Source organism: Anomaloglossus baeobatrachus, chromosome 1 (genome assembly GCF_048569485.1).
Source record: "Anomaloglossus baeobatrachus isolate aAnoBae1 chromosome 1, aAnoBae1.hap1, whole genome shotgun sequence".
Classification (NCBI taxonomy): Eukaryota; Metazoa; Chordata; class Amphibia; order Anura; family Aromobatidae; genus Anomaloglossus; species Anomaloglossus baeobatrachus.
The window spans coordinates 122,127,034-122,150,164 of record NC_134353.1 but is presented as its reverse complement, the minus strand read 5'-3'; the positions used below and the strand labels follow the sequence as shown (position 1 = coordinate 122,150,164).

The 23,131-nt window shown below is 40.5% G+C and overlaps 1 protein-coding gene across 3 annotated transcripts in view; it reads left to right on the top strand.

Moving 5' to 3' along the window:
* GABRA2 (gamma-aminobutyric acid type A receptor subunit alpha2) overlaps positions 1–23,131 on the top strand; it is a 300,771-nt gene that overhangs the window by 188,862 nt on the left and 88,778 nt on the right. For all 3 annotated transcript variants that reach the window (XM_075347008.1, XM_075347009.1, XM_075347010.1), the window contains exons 6-7: positions 5,424–5,506; positions 16,885–17,028. In XM_075347008.1, coding sequence (XP_075203123.1) covers positions 5,424–5,506; positions 16,885–17,028 — 227 coding nt within the window. The remainder of the gene's footprint in view (positions 1–5,423; positions 5,507–16,884; positions 17,029–23,131) is intronic.

The window sequence follows — 23,131 nt, the reverse complement described above, 5'->3', positions numbered from 1 at the left end:
GGATATGTTGTAGAAAGGAATAGAGTGTCATGGCGTGTAAAGGAGATTTTCTGTGTTCCACTTCAATACTCTATACTGTGCTTCATGCCTTCTTTTTCAAATCTCCGAATATTGACACTGCCACTCTGACAAATCATCTCTTCTCAAATATTTAACTACAGTCTGCTTCATGCCAATTTTACAATCCATGTAGTAGAATAGCATGAGGCACTCTGCAGTATTCTTGTCACCCGCAACAGTTACACATTTGATAAAAGTAAAGCATTACTGATTTCTACTGTGGCGAATATTAAACTATGATGAGCCATTAAAAGAGAAGATGCAGTTTTATTATTTTTTTTTTAAAATATTGCAACACTTATCACAATTTAAAAAATGTTCTGCACTAAGATGTAGTTTTATAATTTCAGACCTATATAGCATTCTTGTTTTTCTGCCAAAAAAATAAGCCTGAAAAGAAGTAAAATGCTAGATGATATGGTATAGCGATCTCATTCTCGGAGACTTAGGCGGGCTTTGCACGCTGCGACATCGGTAACAATGTGTTACCGATGCTGCAGCGATAGTCCCGCCCCCGTCGCATGTGCAATATCTAGTGAAAGCTGCCGTAGCGATTATTATCGCTACGGCAGTTTCACACGCACATACCTGCCGTGCGACGTCCCTCTAGCCGGCAACCCGCCTCCTTCCTAAGGGGGCGGGTCGTGCGGCGTCACAGCGATGTCACACGGCAGGCGGCCAATTGAAGTGGAGGGGCGGAGATGAGCAGGATGTAAACATCCCGCCCACCTCCGTCCTTCTCATTGCAGCCGGGAAGCAGGTAAGGTGATGTTCCTCGCTCCTGCGGCTTTACACACAGCAATGTGTGCTGCCGCAGGAGCGAGGAACAACATCGCACCTGTCGCTGCACCGACATTATGGAAATGTCGGAGGCTGCAGCGATGATACGATAACGACGCTTTTGCGCTCGTTCATCGTATCAAAAAGGTTTTACACGTTGCGATATCGACTGCGACGCCGGATGTGCGTCACTTTCGATTTGACCCCATCGACATCGCACGTGCAATGTCGCAACGTGCAAAGCCGCCCTTAAGGCCACTTTCCACACAGCGACATTGCTAGCGATGTCGCTGGTGAAAGCACCTGCCCCCATCAGTTGTGCGTCACGGGCAAATCGCTGCCCGTGGCGCACAACATCGTTAGTCCCCGTCACACATACTTACCTGACTAGCAACGTCGCTGTGTCCGGCGAACCGCCTCCTTTCTAAGGGGGAGCTTCGTTCGGCGTCACAGTGGCGTCACTAAGCGGCCGCCTAATAGAAGCGGAGGGGCGGAGATGAGCGGCCGGAACATCCCGCCCACCTCCTTCCTTCCTCATTGCCGACGGCTGCAGGTATGATGTTGTTCCTCGTTTCTGCGGTGTCACACATAGCGATGTGTGCTGCTGCAGGAACGATGAACAACCTGCGTCCTGCAACAGCAACGATATTTGAGATTAGAACGACGTGTCAACGATCAATGATATGGTGAGTAATTTTGATCGTTAGCGGTCGTTCGTGCGTTTCACACGCAACGACGTCGCTAACGAGGCCGGATATGCGTCACAAATTCCGTGACCCCAACGACATCTCGTTAGCGATGTCGTTGCGTGTAAAGCCCCCTTTAATTTGTTGGGCTTATTCTTGTGACTCATATCATTGTTTAGTTAGGTTTTCTGAATGAAATGACTGGTTTATTTTGCATGCCAATTGGCAACTGTAACTTACTAAAAGGAAAAGCAAAATAATGTTATTTCCTTTTTGAGAACACAGTTAGGATGGTGATTGTGTCAGGAAAAGAGGGGGATTTTGGGCAATAATGGTATAATGCTCAATGGACCAATTCTTCAACCAAGTTAGTACATAGTATACGTGTAGACTATCCGGCAGCCGTGGAGGTTATTTCAGAAAGGGGTCCAAGGCTTATCTAGTACAGTACCATCCCTTTTACTACTTACATTAGGGTGAAAGTGAGAGTCTATGTAAAATTTCCCTCTACAGTGGAACTGTTACCTAGCCTAATGGCCCATTACACTAGCCAATTTCATGGAAATAGTGAGCTCTAATACAGGCCAATGATTTAAGAGGACAGCGTAATCACTATCACTTTCGCTCTGTCCCTATTTACAGATGATATAATGAAGCATATCACCTACTTACATGAAGTGTAGTGTGATTTGCCAGCCAATTGCCGTTATTTTGGATTCTGACAGCTGGAAAGAGGTTTAAAAAAATCTTTTATTTTCACCTCTTCTCAGCCCTACAAAAAGGTGTCCAGCAGCTACTCAGTATTCATATCACTCATTTTTGTCCTTCTTCTCATTCCATGCCTCTGTTACTGCTGTTGTTCACTTGGCTGGACGCTATCACATGGTTAAACGTCACTGCACACGTCAGTAAAGGGGCGGTCCGAAGACTGAAGAAATTTGATCTAAATTTCTATGTATTATCCCATTCTAAATTAATTTGTGATACAGCCTAATATAAAATTCCTTACCCTTTCCTGACTACACTATCTAAGTACTTTTGATTTTTTTTGGCTATTTTCTATCTGATGATGTTTCTTTGAGAATTCAGTGCATGCTGGGATACTAGGCTGCAGTTAGTGGCTATCAGTAAACACTCCTCTGTGTTTACAGCTCTACTGATCTGAGCCGGAAACACAGACCAGGGACCCGACCTTCCCCTAATACATGTGTCACTGATGTCGCTTCTTTTCAGGGAGGGGACAGAGGCTGTGTCAGTGACTGCAGCCTCTGCCCCTGATGACACTTTTTTTGAGTATCACAGCATGTACTGGGATTCTCATACAAAGCATCATCAGAGAAGGAAGTAGGGACATTTTTTTATAGCAATTAGTGTAGTCATGGAAGGGTAAGGAACTTTTAATGCAGCCATATTAGAAACTGGTTTAGATTGGGGCAATAAATTTGTAGGGTTAGAAGGTTAAAATTTATTTACCCTTCGGACCACCTCTTTAATATTAATGACATATGTCACATTCTACCTGTCAGTGTAGGACCTAAATGTTATCACATGCTGGAGGCGAGGTAGAAGAAGTAGATAGAACATAGAGTAGCTGATCAAAAGACCAGTGACAGAGGTGATGGGGAGGGGTGAGTAGAGGTTAATATAATTTTTATTTTAACCCCTTCTCAGCATTCTTATTGGATTCAGTTTACATGTAATTTATTTTATGTGATTCAAATTTCCCAGTCAAAGTTGAGTGAAATACCGAATTCGAAACTCAGCAGATTTATCTCTAGTCAAGAGGGTCCTGTACTCAATCTTAGTATCTATATAATGGTTAGATAAGATATTGGGAAGCTAAAATGGATGCATAATTGACCAATCGCTGTGCACCAGTATTTGGGCTTTAGTCTCTTTTCATGGCAATGGGGTCACCTGTAATTTTTTGAAGAGCTGCTGAGCAGGAGAAAACTGGGAAGGAAACTGGAAGTTTTAGGATTTATGAGGGATGCAGATATCATAACCCCCCCGATCATTTTCTTGATGATATATCCTAGAGCTATGCCACCACCATCTAAGATGGGAATACAACTTTTTTCATAATCCTGGAATACACTTTAAAAAATTCTAGTGCTACTTTGAAGATAAATTTTGCCTAGATATTCCTGATATATATATATATATATATATATATACATATTGTGACGGGGTTACTCACTCAGCTTGCGTCTAGTTGCATCGAGGTAGGCACAGGAGGCACTTTGCATGAAGCCTCAGGCTGCTTTATTATGCATACCGCCAGTACAGAAGAGAAATGGCATATAAATGCAGGAAAAACGGGCACATGCCCAAACGGCCCTTCAGTGACTGTCCAATAAGTCCCAGCATAGAGACTTCTCACAGGAGGCTTCTTCACCTCTGCACACGGACCCCAGTCAGAGTATCCAACCTCCACAAACAGACAGGTTCAGTCAGCCTCTAGCTGAGCTGATTAACAGAGGTGTTTTCACCTCTACACACAGACCATGTGCCAAACAGATTGTCACCATTTTAAACCGTTTGGCCTGTCAGCCACATGTCAAACACTCCCATGGGCGGAGGTATGTGTATAGCCAGACCCGCCCATCTCTCTGGCTATCTGTAAGACCTGGCCCAGAAATGCACTAAGGCCATGTGCGCATGTTGCGGTTTTTTCATGCGTTTCTGTAGCGTTTGGAACTGCAGCGTTTTAATGCAAAAATGCATGCGTTTTGATTTCCAGGCAAAGTTTATGGAAAATAGGGCTTTCTTGTGCGCACAATGCATTAAAAAACGCTGCATTTTTGGTGTAAAAAATTAGTCAAAATCTCTGTTTTTGCCATTTTGGCAGCGTTTTGCTAACATTGAAGTCAATGAGAATTATCAAAACGCATTCTAAATCAAAATCCTAGCGTTTCACATGCATTTTTGATGCAAAACGCATGCTTTATTGACACAATCATGCATTTTTGGCATTATAGTGAGGTCATGGCGTTTCCATTTGCCCTCACATCCAGCCTGACTATAAAAAAAAAGTGTCAAACATAAATTTAATGTTATTTTATACATAAATATTAAATCACAATAATCTTTTTATTAAAATTAGCTATTTTGTGTATGATTTAAAGCATGACTTTTTTTAATGTTTTTTTCCAAGTGTTTGAATGTTTAAACTTTATTTAGTAGTGTTTTGTATTGAAAACGCATCTGACTTTAAGCACTGAAAAAACATGTAACACGCGGTCAAAACGCGGCAAAAACGCTAGAAAAACGCATGCGTATTTCCTGCGTTTTTGTGGTCAAAACCAAATTTGACAATGACAAATTCTGCCAGAGGATGCGTTCATTTCTGCAAGGTACAGGACGCAACGTGCGCGCATGGCCTAACAAACCTTTTGGCACTACAAGTGCTAGAGCAGATATCCATGCTTACACCATTTTCATGGATCACACCCTAAGCCATGTTACAATATATATATGATTGTGTGTGTATATAGACATATATATATTTATTTTTTAGGTTTTTTTTTTAGTTTTTTTCTAATAGAACTGCTCAAGTTTCTTTACAAAACAATTCACCCAATAAGCAAAGTGCTCACATATTACAGTATCAATATGACAACTGCTTCCAATACTGTGTATATTATTCAATATTTGGATAAAATATGTAAATTATGGAAATGTGTTTATTTGCAATGTTTTGATATCATAAACGCCTTATGGAGGACAATATGAAAAGAAAATGAAAGAGCAAATTTAATTGTTAATGATGTTATTAGCAGAACAGAGAAATTTTAATATCACTCGCCATAAGTTGGGCTGAATTGTAGAACAGATTTCCCTTTGTATTGGTCTTCAGAAAAGAAAACATATTGTTTTTTTGTGTCTGCTTCTTAGGCTCACTGTCCAGGCTGAATGCCCCATGCATTTGGAAGATTTTCCTATGGATGCACATGCCTGTCCATTAAAATTTGGCAGCTGTAAGTATTTGCCAGTCTTTGTCTGAAGGTCACTTGTTAATTGAAATGTTCTGACTTGTTATGTGTCGTTATTACATTTATTGTTGTTGCACATAATTACAATGTTCTATACCAGGGACAAAAAGCAGATTTAAATAGCAATTATTAATCACTTTTAATTCCTTATGAAAATACTATTGCATCCGCTCATACACTTAATAATAGGACTGTATGTACTGTATGTTGTATATGAACTTTACAATGACTTGCCAATTGTAGTCATATGTGAGGTTAGTAGCAGAAATATGGAAGATACCAAACAAAAAAAGGTCTGATGGTTAGTATATCACAAAAACAGAGTATAGGCAAAAAGCGATGGTAATGGAGGCTCAAGCGCCTCACCTATTGGAACACATAACGAGGTAATATCCAGGTTAATGAATCCCAAGTCATTACATTTACCCAATGAAGATATATAAAGGAAATGTTCTGAATTGATGTCCACAGAGTGACACTGGCCTTTAGATAAAGGTGCAACTGGATCCGATAATAGATACCAGAAAAATGGATGATCTTCTTTGTTAAGCGATTAGAAAATATAATGCCTCAAAATGCAATGAGTTTTGGTTTTCAAAATCTGGTTATTCAAGTATGCAGAGTGTCAGCCAGCGTCTCACACACCTTCTCACTGCATTCACCACTCTGCTTCCAAAGTGTCAGACCATCTTCCTATGCTGGCTTGTGCTCACTGCCAGCTCTGCCCTCCAGTATCTTCACCTGGCTATAGGGGGTGTGGCTAGTCCCTGCAGGAATTTAGCCCTGCTGTGTCCTGCAGAGATTTGGTTCCCAGGCCAATCTCATGCTAGCAGGGCTTATTTCAGACAGCTTCTCCCACCACTCTTTGCCTGAATGTTGGTTACTAATTCAGTTCAGTCTGACTAGCTTTCTGCTAGGTGCTTCTCGTATTGTCTCTCTAGTTCCTGACCCAGTTTGTCTTCTTGTTTATCCTGACCACTCTGATCCTGATCTTGGCTACAAATGCTGAATCTCTGCTGTCTGCCCTGATCTCAGAATGTCTGCCTGGTACCTCATACTCTGCCTTGACCCATCGTTCATCTGATACAGTCACTTTGACTGCCCAGCAAGTACTATCAGTGGCCCAGCCTATCCTCAACATCACCGGTTCTAGTGAAGATCTGCTAGTTGCTTAGTTATACCCCTCCAGAGTAAGCCCAGCCCATGGCGCAGTGGGTCCACATCCACTTGCTGTCACATAGAGAAAAAGCATTTCATTAGAATATATATACATTTTTAATGTGTCATAACTAAACAAAATGTTCAAGATTATTCCACTTAAAGGTGCAATATGCACCCAGAACCAAGAACAGTTCTGGGTGCATATTAGTAATCCCTGCCTAACCGTCTCTGTGTACACTAGGATAAATAAACAGATCTTTAGAAAAAAATCTTTTTAAAGATTGTTAATTATATGCTAATGAAGCCAGCGACTAGTCATAAGGGCGTCAGTTCTCTTGATGTACTAACATGCTAATGAATGCACAGCAACACCGCACATACCTCTCTCTTGATGGCGACTGGCGGAAGATGGATGCGCATTGCCCATAATCTAGAGTTTCCGGGATTTCCGATCATGCGCACTAAACTAATGTCCGGTGTAAGCTTCTTAGCTTCAATGAGGTATATAGTGCGCATGACCGGAAGTGCTGGGGATTACGGATCATGTGCAGATCATATCCATCCTCCACCGGCCTCCATCAAGACTGAGGTATGTGCAGCATCGCTGCACATTCATTAGCATGTTAGTACACCCACAGGAACAAGCTACCATGTTATGTGGGCCGACTAGCCAAGGGAACTAATGCAATTGTGACTAGCCTCTGGCCTCATTAGTATATTATAAATGATCTTTAGAAATACTTTTTCTAAAGATGTGTTTATTTATGCTAGTGTATACAGGAACAGTTAGGCAGGAATTATTAATATGCACCCAGAACTGCTCGTGGTTCTGGGGGCATATCGCACCTGACAGATTCCCTTTAGGGGAAATGCTCCTTTTTTTGTTTTTGTGGCTTGTTTTTTTTTCTTTAGCTTTTTCTACAGCAGTTTTGGATAGGTCTTAGAAGCGTTTTTTCACACACTGTTTCCCAGCCTTTTAAGAGAATCTGTCAGTAGAGTTTTCCTACCTCATCTGAAAGTAGCATGATGTTGGCAAAGAAGTTGTTAATCCAACAATGTGTCACTTAGTTTACTAGGTGCAGCCATTCTGACACATTCACAGTTTTGAATTTTAGCATGCAGCAGAACTGAAAAAGGTAGCCTTGCTCACACCAAACACTCTATGTGCAATGTCTATAGACAGTGTGCTGATTATCTGAGAAAGAGGCATGTTGGACCAGATGGTTTAGTCTGAGTACTGATAAGCTACAGGTGCTAAAATAATCATTGTACGTAAAGAACAGGAGGTTTTGAAGCAGATCTGTGGATCTGTAGATGTATTAGTTTACTGTGTTACAGGTTTCTCAGCTGTTCTTTTCAATAGCATATGGCTGCCATTAGAAAAAGCAAGATGTGGACATACAGTGACATGCAAATTTTGGGCACCCCTTGTTAAAATGATTGTTATTGTGAACAGTTAAGCAAGTTGAAGATGAAATGATCTCTAAAAGGCATAAAGTTAAAGATATCACAATTTATTTATATTTTAAGCAAAAAAAAATCTTTTACTTTTTAAAAAATTTAAAATAGGAAAATGGGTTGATATCTAGTCAGACGCCGATCACCATATAAGTCTTAAAAATGGTGATAGAAGGCATATGAGGATTAGAGCAAGCACGCTATACTTACCGAATCACCAACGCGGCTGCAATTGTTTTCAGGCTGCTCACTCTTCTTCTGGGGCTGCTCATTTACCTCTTCATGCATATTCACTGCTTCCCCGCCCACCGAGAGTCCTGGTGTCTGTGATTGGTTGTATAACTGAATAGGATAACTGAAGTGAGCACTAATATATATATATGAGTGCAAGCCAAAAAATACATACTATATAAGAATAAGGCTGCACATCAAACTTAGATAATGGTATAATGCCTCAAGAATATGGAAAAGTATTGGAATATACAATGAAAAATGCTACTTGCTAATTTGAACATGTGAATAATGAATTGCATACCTGCCATGAATATTAGGAAAAAGGAGATATTTAGCCCCAAGACCTCGTCAAGGTATATCTCTATATTGGGGTCCCTAGCTCTGTGACCCTAACTGTGTGTCATCTCATTGCAATTAAAAACTGCCATGGGTGGAGAGGGGTAACTAAGGACTTTCTTATATAGGAGATGGAAAAAACATGGTCGAAAGGGGCGGAGCTGTGTTCACATTCAGAAAAAAACTACATATAACTGAATAGGATAACTGAAGTGAGCACTAATATATATATATGAGTGCAAGCCAAAAAATACATACTATATAAGATTGCTAAATATCTCCTTTTTCCTAATATTCATGGCAGGTATGCAATTCATTATTCACATGTTCAAATTAGCAAGTAGCATTTTTCATTGTATATTCCAATATTTTTCCATATGCTTGAGGCATTATACCATTGTCTAAGTTTGATGTGCAGCCTTATTCTTATATAGTATGTATTTTTTGGCTTGCACTCATATATATATATTAGTGCTCACTTCAGTTATCCTATTCAGTTATATGTAGTTTTTTTTCTGAATGTGAACACAGCTCCGCCCCTTTCGGCCATGTTTTTTCCATCTCCTATATAAGAAAGTCCTTAGTTACCCCTCTCCACCCATGGCAGTTTTTAATTGCAATGAGATGACACACAGTTAGGGTCACAGAACTAGGGACCCCAATATAGAGATATACTTTGACGAGGTCTTGGGGCTCAGTTACATTGATCAATGCGATTGCTAAATATCTCCTTTTTCCTAATATTCATGGCAGGTATGCAATTCATTATTCACATGTTCAAATTAGCAAGTAGCATTTTTCATTGTATATTCCAATATTTTTCCATATGCTTGAGGCATTATACCATTATCTAGGTTTGATGTGCAGCCTTATTCTTATATAGTGTGATTGGTTGTAGTCAGGCGCCTCTAGCCTGTGTGATAGCGTCCGACTGTTTGCAATCACAGGGCTGTTATTAACCCCTTATTAATCCGTGACTGTCCTATCTAATGCAAGCCACAATCCTGGGCAGCTGCCGTCTTCAACTTTTAGGCTGGGAGGTAGAATAAGCATGGATTTTCTCAGCTTGAGAATAAGAGCCTTGTTGGGCTTTATCATAGCTGGGTATCAAACTTGGGGGACACAGCAAGTTGTTTTTTTAAATTATATATTTAAACAATTTTAAAAAAGCTGCATGCAATTCCTCTTATTTTGATACACAGCCAAGATAAGCGCACGGCTGGGGGTTGCAGCATGTAGCTGTATGCTTTATTTGTGCTGCGTATCATAATACGGGAGGGCTCTACTACAAATTATTTACTTATTTTTATACCAAAATATAGACCTGCAGACAGGGTCTGTCATAAGCAGTCAGACTCTGTCACACAGACTTGAGGCATGTGTGAATGCAACCAATAACAGACGCCACGACTGTCAGTGGATGGAGGAAGCAGTGAATATGTATAAGGCTAATAGGTGGCCCCAGAAGAAGAGTAAAGGGGGCTTTACATGCTGCGACCTCACTAGCGATTGCTAGCGATGTCGAGTGCGATAGCACCCGCCACCGTCGCTCGTGCGACATTTGGTGATCGCTGCTGTAGCGAACATTATCGCTACGGCAGCATCACACAAACATACCATGACAGCGACGTCGCTGTGACCGCCGAACAATCCCTCCATCAAGGGGGAGGTGCGTTCGGCATGATAGCGACGTCACTGCGGCGTCACCAAGCGGCTGGCCAATAGAAGCGGAGGGGCAGAGATGAGCGGAACGTAACATCCCGCCCACCTCCTTCCTTCCATATTGCCGGTGGACGCAGGTAAGGAGATGTTCATCTCGTTCCTGTGGTGTCTCACACAGCGATGTGTGATGCCACAGGAACGACGAACAACATCATACCTGTGGCAGCAGCGATATTAAAGAAAGGAGCGACGCGTCAACGATCACCATTTTTGAACGATTTTGCGATCGTTGATCGTCACTCCTTGCTGTCACATGCTGTGATGTCGCTACCGGTGCTGGATGTGCGTCACTAACGACGTGACCCCGACGATATATCGGTAGCGATGTCGCAGTGTGTAAAGCACTTTTTAGTGACCCAGAAGCAGCAGTACGTATAGCAGAGGCATGGTAAGTATAGTGCCCTTGCTTTAATTTTCTTTTTTTCTTCTTTTTTTTTTTTTTTTTTTTTAATTTACCAATTTGCCAGATCTGGATCATTAGCTGAAGTTTCTTAAGAACTCCAGGTTTGGGTCTGGCACCCGGATATCTTTGAAACCGCTTGGATCTGGACTTTTATTGGAATTCAGTTCAGAAGTGTTCAACTCATCCCAAAATTTACCTTAGTTAACTGTGTAATAATAATCTGTGAGATTTCCACTGGAGTTGTGGGTTTCCAGCAACATTGCCCTAAAGTTCTCTGAAAATCTTGTTAGAAAATATTCTATAGTATTTTAGTTTTTTAATAGTCCATGTTTTCTCTGTTCAAAAATAACTATCATACATTCAGGAAGTTAGAAACATATATTGCTGCCAGTGATACATCATCCTGAGTGGATGTGGTGGTGTCACTTACTGTTCAACCACGGCGGACATATCAATGGTGCAGCCTGTGCAGCCACACATGCACCCAAGGGGTAATGGAGCCCATTTCTACCTCCAAAGCAGGTGAAATTGTGCATTTTAATGAGTTTTTGGGCTGCAATGGGCGAATATATTGTTCTTGCGCAGGGGCCCTTTTCTGTCTGTGTCCACCAGTGTGTTCAACAGTGGGGCACATTTTAAAGTGGATTCATTAAATTAAAGCTTGGGGGCATTAACTGATTATAAAGTGATGAAGTGATTCAGGAAATCAATCATTGTGTTCTTAAAGGGAACCTGTCACCAGATTTTTCCCATATAAACTGAGGCCATCACCAGTAAGACCTTATATACAGCATTCTAGAATGCTATATAGAAATCCCCAAGCCAATCATAATAGCATAAATAAGACTCTTTGTTATATTCACCCGCGGGGTGGTCGTTCGATGGGCATCGCTGAGCTTGACTCGATACTTTCTCTCTGCTTACGACCGCAGTTCTCCTTTGCTGCTTTGTGCAGATGACGCATCTTATGTCATCCACACAATGTCCTACTTAGTGATCCTGTGCACACACACTTCTATCTGTCCTGATAAGGGCAGAGCAAAGTACTGTATTGAACTGGCACTGGGACAGATCAAAGAGGGCCCACACATGCACATTACATTACTTTGATCTGTCCTGAGCAGGGCAGAGAGAAGTGTGCATGTGTTGGAGCTCTATGACGAACACTGTGTGGATGACGTAGGATGCATCATCCACGTGAAGCAGGAAAAGAGGACAACGTTAAAGAAAAGAGGAGGTGCCGGGTCAAGAGCAGTGATGCCCATTGGAACAGATCGCCCAGCAAGTGATTATAATAAAAGGTCTTTTTTATGTTATACAGATGAGCTTTGGAACATTCTAGAATTCTGTATGTATATAAGGTCTTACTAGTAGTGGCCGCAGTTTATAGGTGGCAAATCTGGTGACAGGTTCCCTTTAATCTTGTGAGGTGAGAAAATATTTTTCCTCCTGTCGTACACAATTTTACCTTATGAATCTAATTTCTAGACTGAGTGATTTTACAGCACTAGAGTTGCATGTGTTTTATAGTGAAGTTTACTGATCCTGAATTGTAAGTTAATATAAATATACAGAAAAACACAGAGATATTAGTTTTGGCGCCCTATCACCAGTGGTGTGGAGCACAGTATGGAATACGTCAATTGAGTACAAGCACCCTTTCTAGAAACTTGGTCCTTAAGGTAGAATTGTGTATTATTAGCATAATAATAAGAATTTCTATTAAATTATACATTTATTAAAAAGTTTAACTTTAATGCCATAATAGAAATAATGTATATACTTACATATTTTTTCAGCTTCCCCAAAATCCCCTTTATTAATTTGAAGGTCCATACCTGCTAAATCTGCGTTACTATAATTTTGTTAGGTCTTATGCTTGTTCAACAGCAACGTTATTTATATAGTATTTTAGCATAGACCTAGCAATTTTTTCCAATGTGAAAGGAGAGAAAAGAAATATTTTGTGGGGAGATTAGTAAAAGAAAAGCTTTCCCCTTTAAGTGTCACAGCATTAAGACGTACCATAAATTTAACTTGCACTTGGCAGCTGTGATTCACCGATCTATAGGTCACTGGTGATGCTTACCATTCACTTATCACCTACTGTATGTAGACAGCTATTCATCTTTCACTGACAGCTAATTTACTAGACTGCTATCCACTCCTAGAGAGTAAAAATTCACAGGATGGCCTCATATACCGTGTCTTCTTTCTTCCAACTCATTGTATCATTTTCCAATCTGTAGACTAAGGCTAATTTACATTTACAGTTTAAACTAAATTTTCCTACAATGGTTACAGAAAAATCCATGAAAGGATATATATTATTTTCCAGACCATTGATCTACTATATACTCACTTTGGCTGCCTGGAAGGGTGGAAAGAAAACACAAGACAATGCAGCTCACATAAATAATGAATCTCCATTAATAAAAGTTAGTTATCTGCTTGTTATTATTGATTGAAAGGTTTTGATATAACATACAGAAGTCAATAAATGCCAATGTTCTGTTACCACTGAAAATTACAACTTATTCAGTATCTAACAATGAGTGTTCCTATTAGTGTTTTTTGTATAAATATTAAATCCCAAGTGCCCAAGCCTCCTGTCGCAAGTTCAACAGGGTTATAGGCATAACTCAGGCTTTTCAGTTTGCGTGAGGAAACCCAAATCTATATAGAGACTGTGAAACCCTGTCTTGTGAAACCAGCTGACCCAGATTCCCATTTGTTCTATGAATTTCTATGATTATTTGTGGTAGAGTAGGTGTGAATCAATTATAGGATGTCTTCCAGCACCATGTAGAGTTTGGAGTAGGAAGAGAGTAGTAGAATAATGGCATCATGCTTTGGGACTTAATCCAGCAACCCTGTGCTGTGTGATTGGCTTCTTTAGCTTCTGAGGCACAGCAGGTTCTATTCCTTTTAAAGTGCTGATTACCTTTTACTTTTGTTTAATTGTTTCTCAATCACCAGGTGTTTTCAGTTATTCATTTAGTCTGCCCTATCACATCACGAGATCTATTTATACTGTACCTTCCATTTTCTGATCTTCAATGCTGGTTATATTCTCAAGTGGATCCTGTTCGGAGTTCCAGCAGCACTGGATGCCTTCACATCTATCTCTACTACTACTTTCTCCTGCTAATATATGCAAAATACTCCCCTGCAGGCCTCTCACATTCTGGGTTTTAGTGCTCTGCATTTCCTTCTGATTCTTTAGTCAGTACGAGCAACGCTCGATGACCTTTTAGGCAGTCAGGTCTGAGTTATTAGCTTCTAATTTTGTGGTCAGGGTTATTCCAGCTCGTTCAGGTGCAGCTAGGGTATGTGGTACTAGAAACTTCAGTCTGTACAGAAACCAGTTGGGCCAGGTACAGCATATTCGAGATAGACCCTCTTCCCTTGTGAGAAACCACGTCTGCATATTTTGTGGTCATGTAGGTTCAATGAAAGAGAAATGTAAGTTTTAACACTGTAATGGCTTCTGCATACGATCTATTTTCTCATCAGAATGTTATCTATGGTTTTAATAGATAGCTCTCAGACTTATGATATTTTATGGAGCTATACATATGTCCAAAAATTGTAAAAATGTCTAATTTTGATCAGTGTGTCAGATCAAAGTCGACAATGCGGAGCACATCTGAGTGTAATCCAATTTTCATGTACTGACAGAATCGAGAAGGTGTAGAGCATTTGTTTTCTTTCTCCATGCTCAGGGAAAACTCATACCACTCTAATGCCACCCTGATTAATATCTCATAACATTTAGACCATTTTTCTTGGATATGGAGAAAATGGTTGTGTGAACCTACCTTAATTAGCAATACCTATAAGATGGCCCCTTCATGCAATTGCCCCAATTATTTTTGCAATGAACTATCCCCAACCTCTCTACTTTGTTGTAAAGTACTACTTTAAGAGTAATTAAGGATTAGAGCTGAGTAGACTCACAAAAAGTGCTCGTAGCCTGCTCATTTCCTTAAAAAGTCCGGATCCGGTTTGGAATTTGTTACCCATATAAGTCTATGGGTACCAGAATCTAGTAATTAAAAATGTTAGTGGAGGGGATAGGGGGATATACGCGTCCGGTGTACACACCCATGCTCCGTGTCATGACGGCAAGCTGCTTCCAGGTTGCGCATTCCCTTCCAGAGCTGTGTGGGTCTAGAATCATGCAAGATGCTAGAATGTATGGGCTCCTTCCAGGTATGTCATAATTTGTCACGTGATGGGGGGGCGTGTTCAAAATGCAGGCAAATTGCAGGCCACGATTTGTCGTTCTCTGCTCAGCCTCAGCGGCCTGCTTCATGAAGAAGGCAGCCCAGGATGAGCCACGCCGGTGATGTTTCCTCCTCTGCTCAGCCTGAGCCACCTGGTGCATGAATCGTGCACATGGAGGCCCAGGATGAGCCACGCTGGCGATGCTTCCTCCTCTGCTCAGCCTGCTCCTCCCGGTTCATGGATCGTGCATTGGGAGACCTAGGATGAGCTGCACCTGCGATGTTTCCTCCTCTGCTCAGCTTGCTGCTCCTGGTGCATGAATCGTGCACCGGGAGGCCCAGAATGAGCCACGCCAGCGATATCCCGCAGACAGTATCTGTGATTGGAAGCAGTCAGACGCTTTCACAAAGGTTGACGGTGCATCTTACTGCACCAATCACACATGCTAGACCGGTCGGTGGGCGGGGAAAGCCGTATATATGAAATGGGTGGCACAGGGAGGCAGGAGGAGCATTGTACAGCCTGGGTAAGTATGAAACTCTTGCTTCATTCTTATTTTCTTTACTCTTACTTTATTTCTTTTATTTTCTCGAGTGCCAGATCTTGATCAAACACCCAGAATCCTGGGTTCGGGTCCAGCACTTGAGCAACTTTGAAACCCTGCGGATTCGGTCTTTTACAGTCCGGGTCCACTCAGCCCTATTAAGGATCCATTACTAAGATCAGAATGAAGAGTCTACAACATACAGCTTCCCCTTAAGTTTTCCATCAGCCACACATGGTCAGGCTGCTTGATTGAAATTTTCTGGAAGACCAAAGGCTCTAAATCTAATAGTGACATCCAGATAACACCAAAATCAGTTATGAATTTCCATGATAACTTGTAGCAGACATTAGCCATACAGAGTGATGTTCATCAGATCTATCTACATTACTTGAAAATGTTGACAAGTATATTAAAAAGATGATCCTAGCAATAGGTCTTGGTAGGTCCAGATAACACCTCTTTGAATTTCATATGACTCAAGTATCAGGTTTATTACGTAGAGTGCTCAGCATAAATGAGTACACCCCAACAGATTTAATAGAAAACATTTAGCTTCCTTTCAGAATCAACATTTTCCATGGGATACCATACTACAAAATACTCCCGCAAATATGGGCCATTGATTAGAAATAAGATTTGTTATTTTCACACTCACAAAAGTAATTTACCTAACAAATTAATTGTAGACTATGTTGCAAAAATGAATGCACTCCTATGAAACACTAAAGTTGAGAATCCAAAATTACAAATATTAGGTAAGCATAATTTTTTTTTACCCACTTTAAAGCTTTTTTTGTTATTTCCATGCTGTTTGGATAAGATGTCAAATATAAAATATTTTAAAGCGTATTTCCATCTTCAAGATCTTATCCCTACATTTAGTGGGTGTAATAATAATAATAATAATAACAGCATAATAAAAACAGCAAATACCTCAAATTAAAAATGTGCAGGACATTGCAACTTAGGTATCTATGGTTATGATCATGAGCCACTAACTAGCTGTCACTATAAGAGTGGACGTAACCATGGATAACTAAGCTGCAATGCCCTACACATGAGGGAAGAGACATGGCTATATCAAGAGAACTATACCACATTTCTAATTGGAAGTATTTGCTGATATTATAATTATTACGCCTACTACATATTGAGATAGGATCTTTGAGATAGGAATAACCCTTTAAATCCGGTTTGTATGTACAATGCTACAATAATGTGAACCATCTTCAGGATTGCATATACAATTTTTCATTTATTTGCTTTGTGCAGATGCTTACACAACTTCAGAGGTGACGTATGTATGGACAAGAAATGTCTCAGATTCTGTTGTGGTGGCACCAGATGGCTCAAGATTAAATCAGTACGTGCTTTTAGGTCATTTGGTTGGGAAGGAAACCATTAAGTCAAGTACAGGTAAATGCATGAGTTTTCTTACTATATGATCTCATGGACTGACACTTTTTTTTTGCAGTGCAAAAACCGAATAAACTATATAATATATATTGTATACTGTACTATGTACTATAATATATTACAAAAGCTAATATTTATACTTTTATCTGAAATATCATTACAATATGCCAGTGTTAAAGCGTTTGCTTCTCTTGATTATTTTTTTTAACCATCTAAACAAAAAATGTGATAGTTTTCACACTGACTACTAGAACAATCTCAATAGGCTGAAAAAAAGTTAACACTCACCTGACCCTCACCATCTACAAAGCCTATAGCCTCTCTGTATAGCTTACTGCCCACTCCTCATAATTTTAGTCTAGTTTTCAGTTGGTGCAGATCTTTTTTCTCCTTCACTGCTTCTGATAGCAGTTCTGATGGCCTGACTTTTGTTATTCCTCAATCTCATGATATTGCAAGGTATAATCATCATTAGCGTTGCTGCAGACTAACTGGTAAGTATGGTAAATATATGGTAAACTGGTAAAAAAAATATAAATATATTTAACTCAGGTTACTTGTGGTCGCAACTGAAGGTTCCCATCTCCCTCCACCTGTGATCGCAAGTAACCTGACCCCATGTGACCTCAATAAGCTCTGAGTTCATAGGCCTGCAGCTCTTGGCAGAAAACTGTGGGGTTTTTTTGCCAAGAGATGCAGATTTGGTGCTAAAATTTTTACACAATATTACTGCACCGAATCTACACCTGAATCATTGATGCCTCCCATTACTAATCTAGCACTTAGTGGCAGCTGTGAGTAACCCCTTATTACCCTGATTACCACTGTACCATGGCAATTGAGAAGATACGGGTAAAGTGTCGGGATTGTTACATCTAATGGATGCGGCAATCTTGGGTGACTGAAGTTTACTATTTTTAGCCTGGGGGCAGACCTATAAGCATGGGTCTCCCCAGCCTGAGAATACCAGCCCCCAGCTGTTGGGCTTTATCTTGGCTGGATAAAGAAATTAGGGGGACTACACACTTTGTTTTAAAATTATTTGTTTGCTTAAATAATAATAATAAAAAAGCCACATGTGGTTCCTCTTATTTTGATACACAGCCAAAATAAGCGCACAGCTGGGGGCTGCAGCCTATAGCCATAGCTTTATCTGTGCTGGTATCAATACAGGGGGACCCTACACCAATTGTTTTATTTATTTATCACCAGTATAAGGACACACACAGTGTTTGTGATACCAACCAATCACAGACGCTGTCCCAGAGGGTGAGGGCGTAGTCCAAGGGCAACCTATCAGAGACACCTGTGGAAGTGGAAAGCAGTGAATATTCATTAGGGATAATTATTGATCTCGGCAGTAGCACTGCAGCCATGAGGAATCGTTAAGTATGTACTGCTTTAATGCTTTTTTATTTTCTTTCTTTTACAGCACCCTACACCATTTTACAACACGTCACTTTTGCCTCAGATTGAATTTAATGAATTCAGCTAGAATTGACAATCAGATCGGCTGGGATCAAAAATTCGATCAATGATCTCAGTGATCTTGAACCAATCCGGTCCTTGCAGGATCATTTGTTTCTATATGCAAGCCATTAAATGACTGTTGATTAGCTTTCATGTAGCCAATCAGCATTAATTAAATGGCTGAGTTTGACACATTTAAGCCTACCAAATGAGTTTTGAGTTTCTAATCCACCTTATCTACATTTCCAGCAGAGCAGGAGAACAGATTCTCTATAACTTGTATCTACATATGCAGCACACTTGATAAGTAAGCTACAGGAAATTTCAGCTTACTGTGATTCCTCTAGTGGCCAATGTGTTGTACTGTCTAAAAGAACATTTGCCGTTGCTGCGCATAACAACCAATCAGAGTGTAGCTTTCATGTATTACATGCTCATTGAAAGTGATAGCTAAGATTTGATTGGCAGCTATGGACAAAAACGCCATTTTTTCTTCTTTTTACTTTTCATACATCTGCCCCAGTTTTTCTAAAACATTTTATGTGCATAATCAGACAAAAGGTATTAAATATATGTTTACAACAAAAACCTGATTTTTAGGTTAATATATTAACCTCAAGCTTTATTTACAGAAAAATCAAAAACTCCATTTAATTCTTACTGTTTTCATACAATTGTTGGGACCCTTAAAAATCTTCTAGAAAATTAAGTATTTTTCCCAGAAAGTTAATGCAATTATATGTTTTGTCATGTACATATTTATTTGATTTGTGTGTACTGAAACAACACAAAAAATCAGTCAAAAATAGCAAACTGAATGGATAGAGCTCCGCTGCGATCGTAAATAAATCGGTGCTCATAAAAATAGTAGATAATGAATGAAATATAAATTTCTGGCACATGTGGGTTTGTGAAGAAATAATATTTTTTATTTTAATTTTAAATGATTTCTGCAGAGTCATACCTCCAGTTTTGCCAACGTTTCGGCTCTTAAATTTAGAGCCTTCGTCTGGGCAAAATGGATACTGAGGTGGACACTTAGAGACTTGTTAGAGCAGTAATGAATGCCTTGTAAACAGAGGCAAGGAATGGCAGAATTAGTGCCAGGACTGCACTGAGTGTGTGCTGACGCTAGTGAGGTGAGGTGCTTGAGCCTTATAGAAGCAGCAGGGTGCCTGGGAGAAACTCCGCTGTGCAGGCTTTCTTCACAAACCCACGTGTGCCAGAAATATATATTTCATTCAAAAAATGCAAACTGGACGAGTCATACAAAAACCCAAAAGTGGCCAGGACAAAATTGTTGGCACTTTTCCAAAATTGTGAATAAATAACTTACAAGCTACAAGCATGTGATGCTTATTTACATTCACTTCTGTCAAGTAACCGGTGTTGGCAATATGAAAATCAAACCTGAAACCAGATAACAGGAGGAGAAGGTAACTCAATCTTTGCATTGTGTGTCTCTGTGTGCCACACTAAGCATGAAGCAAAGAAAGAGGAGAAGAGAACTGTCTGAAGACTTGAAAACCAAAATTGTTGAAAAATATATCTCAAGGTTACAAGTCCATCTCCAGAGATCTTCATATTCTTTTGTCCATGGTGCTCAACATAATCAAGAGGTTTACAATCCATGGCACTGTAGCTAATCTCCCAGGATGTTGACACCAGAGAAAAAAAAATGATGACAAAAATTTGGAACACAAGATAGTTCAGATGATGGATAAGCAGCCCCAATCAAGTTCCAAAGAAATTCAAGCTGTCATGCAGGCTTAGAATACATCAGTGTCAGTGTGAACTATTTGTCAACATTTGAATGAGAGACACTATGACTAGAAACCCAGATGGACCCCACTGCTGACACAAAGACATAAAAAGCTAGACTGCAGTTTGCCAAAATGTTCTTGAGTAAGCCAAAATCTTTCTGGGAAAGCATCTTGTGGGCAGATCAAACCAAGATAGGGCATTTTGTTAAAACACATTCTACTATTTACTAAAAATGGAATGAAGCCTGTAAAGAAAATAATACAGAACCTACAGTCAATATGGTGTAGGTTCAAAAATATTTTGGGGTTGTTTTGCTGCCTCTGGCACTGGGTGCATTGACTGTGTGCAAGACATCATGAAATCTGAAGATTCCCAACAGAGTTTTGGTAGCAATATAGTGCCCAGTGTCAGAAAGTTTACTTTGCATCCTAGATCATGACTCTTGCAGCAGTCAATGACCCCAAACAAATAAGTGCATCTCAATAAATTAGAATATTATAGACAAAGTTAATTTATTTCAGCAATTCAATACAAAAAGGGAAGCACATATATTATAGAGTCATTACACACAGAGTGATCTATTTCAAGTGTTTATTTCTGTTAATGTTGATGACTATCGCTTACATCAAAAGAAAACCCAAACGTCATTATCTCAGAAAATTAGAATAATTACCACAAAACACCTGCAAAGGCTTGCTAAGCATTTAAAATGGTCCCTTAGTCTGGTTCAGTAAACTACAGAATCATGGGGAAGACTGCTGACTTGACAGATGTCCAGAAGGAAGACATTGACACACTCCCCAAGAAGGGTAAGTCACAAAAGGTCATTGCTAAATAAGCTGGCTGTTCATAGTGCTGTATCCAAGCATTTTAAGTAGAGTTGAGCGATGTTCGAGTTGAACGGTTTGCCAATTACATGTTCGAGTGATATGGGGGGGGGCGTTCGAGTCATTCGTCGAACTCGAATGATTTGCTTAAAGTTCGGCGGTTTGAGTTACGTTCAAGAATGGTTTGATCACCAAAAGAGTGGCTTTTCACAGTAAGTATGTGCGCATGTTGCGTATCTGCATGCGTCCTGCGTCCCCAGCACAAGCCCTCTCTCTTTCCTACTCACCGATCATGGGCGCGAGGCTGCACGGCTGTCAAAAATCTCCGGCGGCTTTTCATCTTTTGAAAATGGCTGCCGCTTCATTATTCAATTAGGTATTCCGTGCCTTCCCCACCCACTGGCGCCCATGATTGGTTGCAGTCAGACACGCCCCCACGATGAGTGACAGCTGTCTCACTGCAACCAATCAATATCGTGCAGTAAAATAAATAAATAAATAAAAGAAAAAAAAAAATGCGGTCCCCCCAATTTTGATACCAGCCAGGATAAAGCTACATGGCTGGAGGCTGGTATTGTCAGGATGGGGAGCGCCACGTTATGGGGAGCCCACCACCCTAACAATATCACCCAGCAGCCGCCCGGAATTGCAGCATCCATTAGATGCGACAGTCCCGGGACTCTAACCAGCTCATCCCGAATTTCCCTGGTGCGGTGGCAATCTGGGTAATAACGGGGTTAATCATGACAAGCGTCTCCCCGAGACACCTTCCTTGATTAACTTGTAAGTGAAAGTAAAGAAACACACACATAGCAAAAATTCCTTTATTTGAAATAAAAGACAAAAAAACCCTTAGTTACCTCTTTATTAATCCCCAAACAACAATCCAGGTCCAAAGTAATCCACACGACACTGTCAGCTCTGCTACATGAAGAGGACAGGGAGCCACGTAGAACATGAGCGCTTTGTGTCCTCTCCACGCAGCACCTGAAGTGAGCCGTGCTGTCACTGGAGACTTCCCTTTGCAACGCAGATGTCAAGATTACTAAATCTGCCTATGTTTCTCATTATAGGCAGTGGCTCAATGGTTAGAGCTGCTGCCTAGGGAGCATTACTTTACGAGTTCAAGTCCCGGCAGCCCCAGTAAAGAATTTAATTATTATTTATAATTATAATTTAGTTTAATTTAATTATGCACTGAGGGGAAAAGCCGGACATCAGCTGTGAGCCGCGGGCCACACCTCTAAAATCGGAGCAGTTCACGGAATGAGGCTGCATTGCTCTATCCTCTCTCTCTCCTCTCTCTTTCTCTCTCCAGTTCTCTCTCTTGTTCTCTCTCTCTCTCTTTCTCCCTCTGTCTCTCTTTCTCTCTTTCTCGCTCTCTTTTTCTCTCTTTCTCTCTATTTCTCTCGCTTTCTCTCTCTCTCGCTCTCCACTCTCTCTCCTCTCTCTCTTGTCTCTCCTCTCTCTCTCTTGTCTCCTCTTCTCTCTTCTCTCCTCTTCTCTCTCTCTCCCTCTCTCTTCTTTTTCTCTATCTTTTCTGTCTTTTTTCTCTCTCTTTTCTCTCTATCAGACCTGGCGATGATCAGCTGATCCGGTCACCTGACGAAATCAGCTGACAGTAAAAGTCGAGCGGTGGGGCCGGCTTTTTACCGCCCAGCCGGCTAAACTATCAGCTGATGCTGTCAGACAGGAGTCTGCACAGAAGTGTGTAGTTTGGTTTTTTTTTGCACTCATGCATCAGCTGATTGTATAAAAGCCGTTTATACAATCAGCTGCTGTCATGTGATTCAGGCCTTTGAACCTGACACATCATCTGATCGCTTTGCCTTCCAGCAAACCAATCAGATGATATTGGATCTGGATTGGACGGCGCGGGACCCTTGACCCAGGATTAATTTCAATAAAGATGGAGTCACTAATTGTGTTGTGTTTGATTTCTAATAAAAATATTTTTCTGTGTGTTGTTTTTTTTTATCTGTACTAGAAATTCATGGTGGCCATGTCTAATATTGGTGTGACACCATGAATTTCAGGCTTAG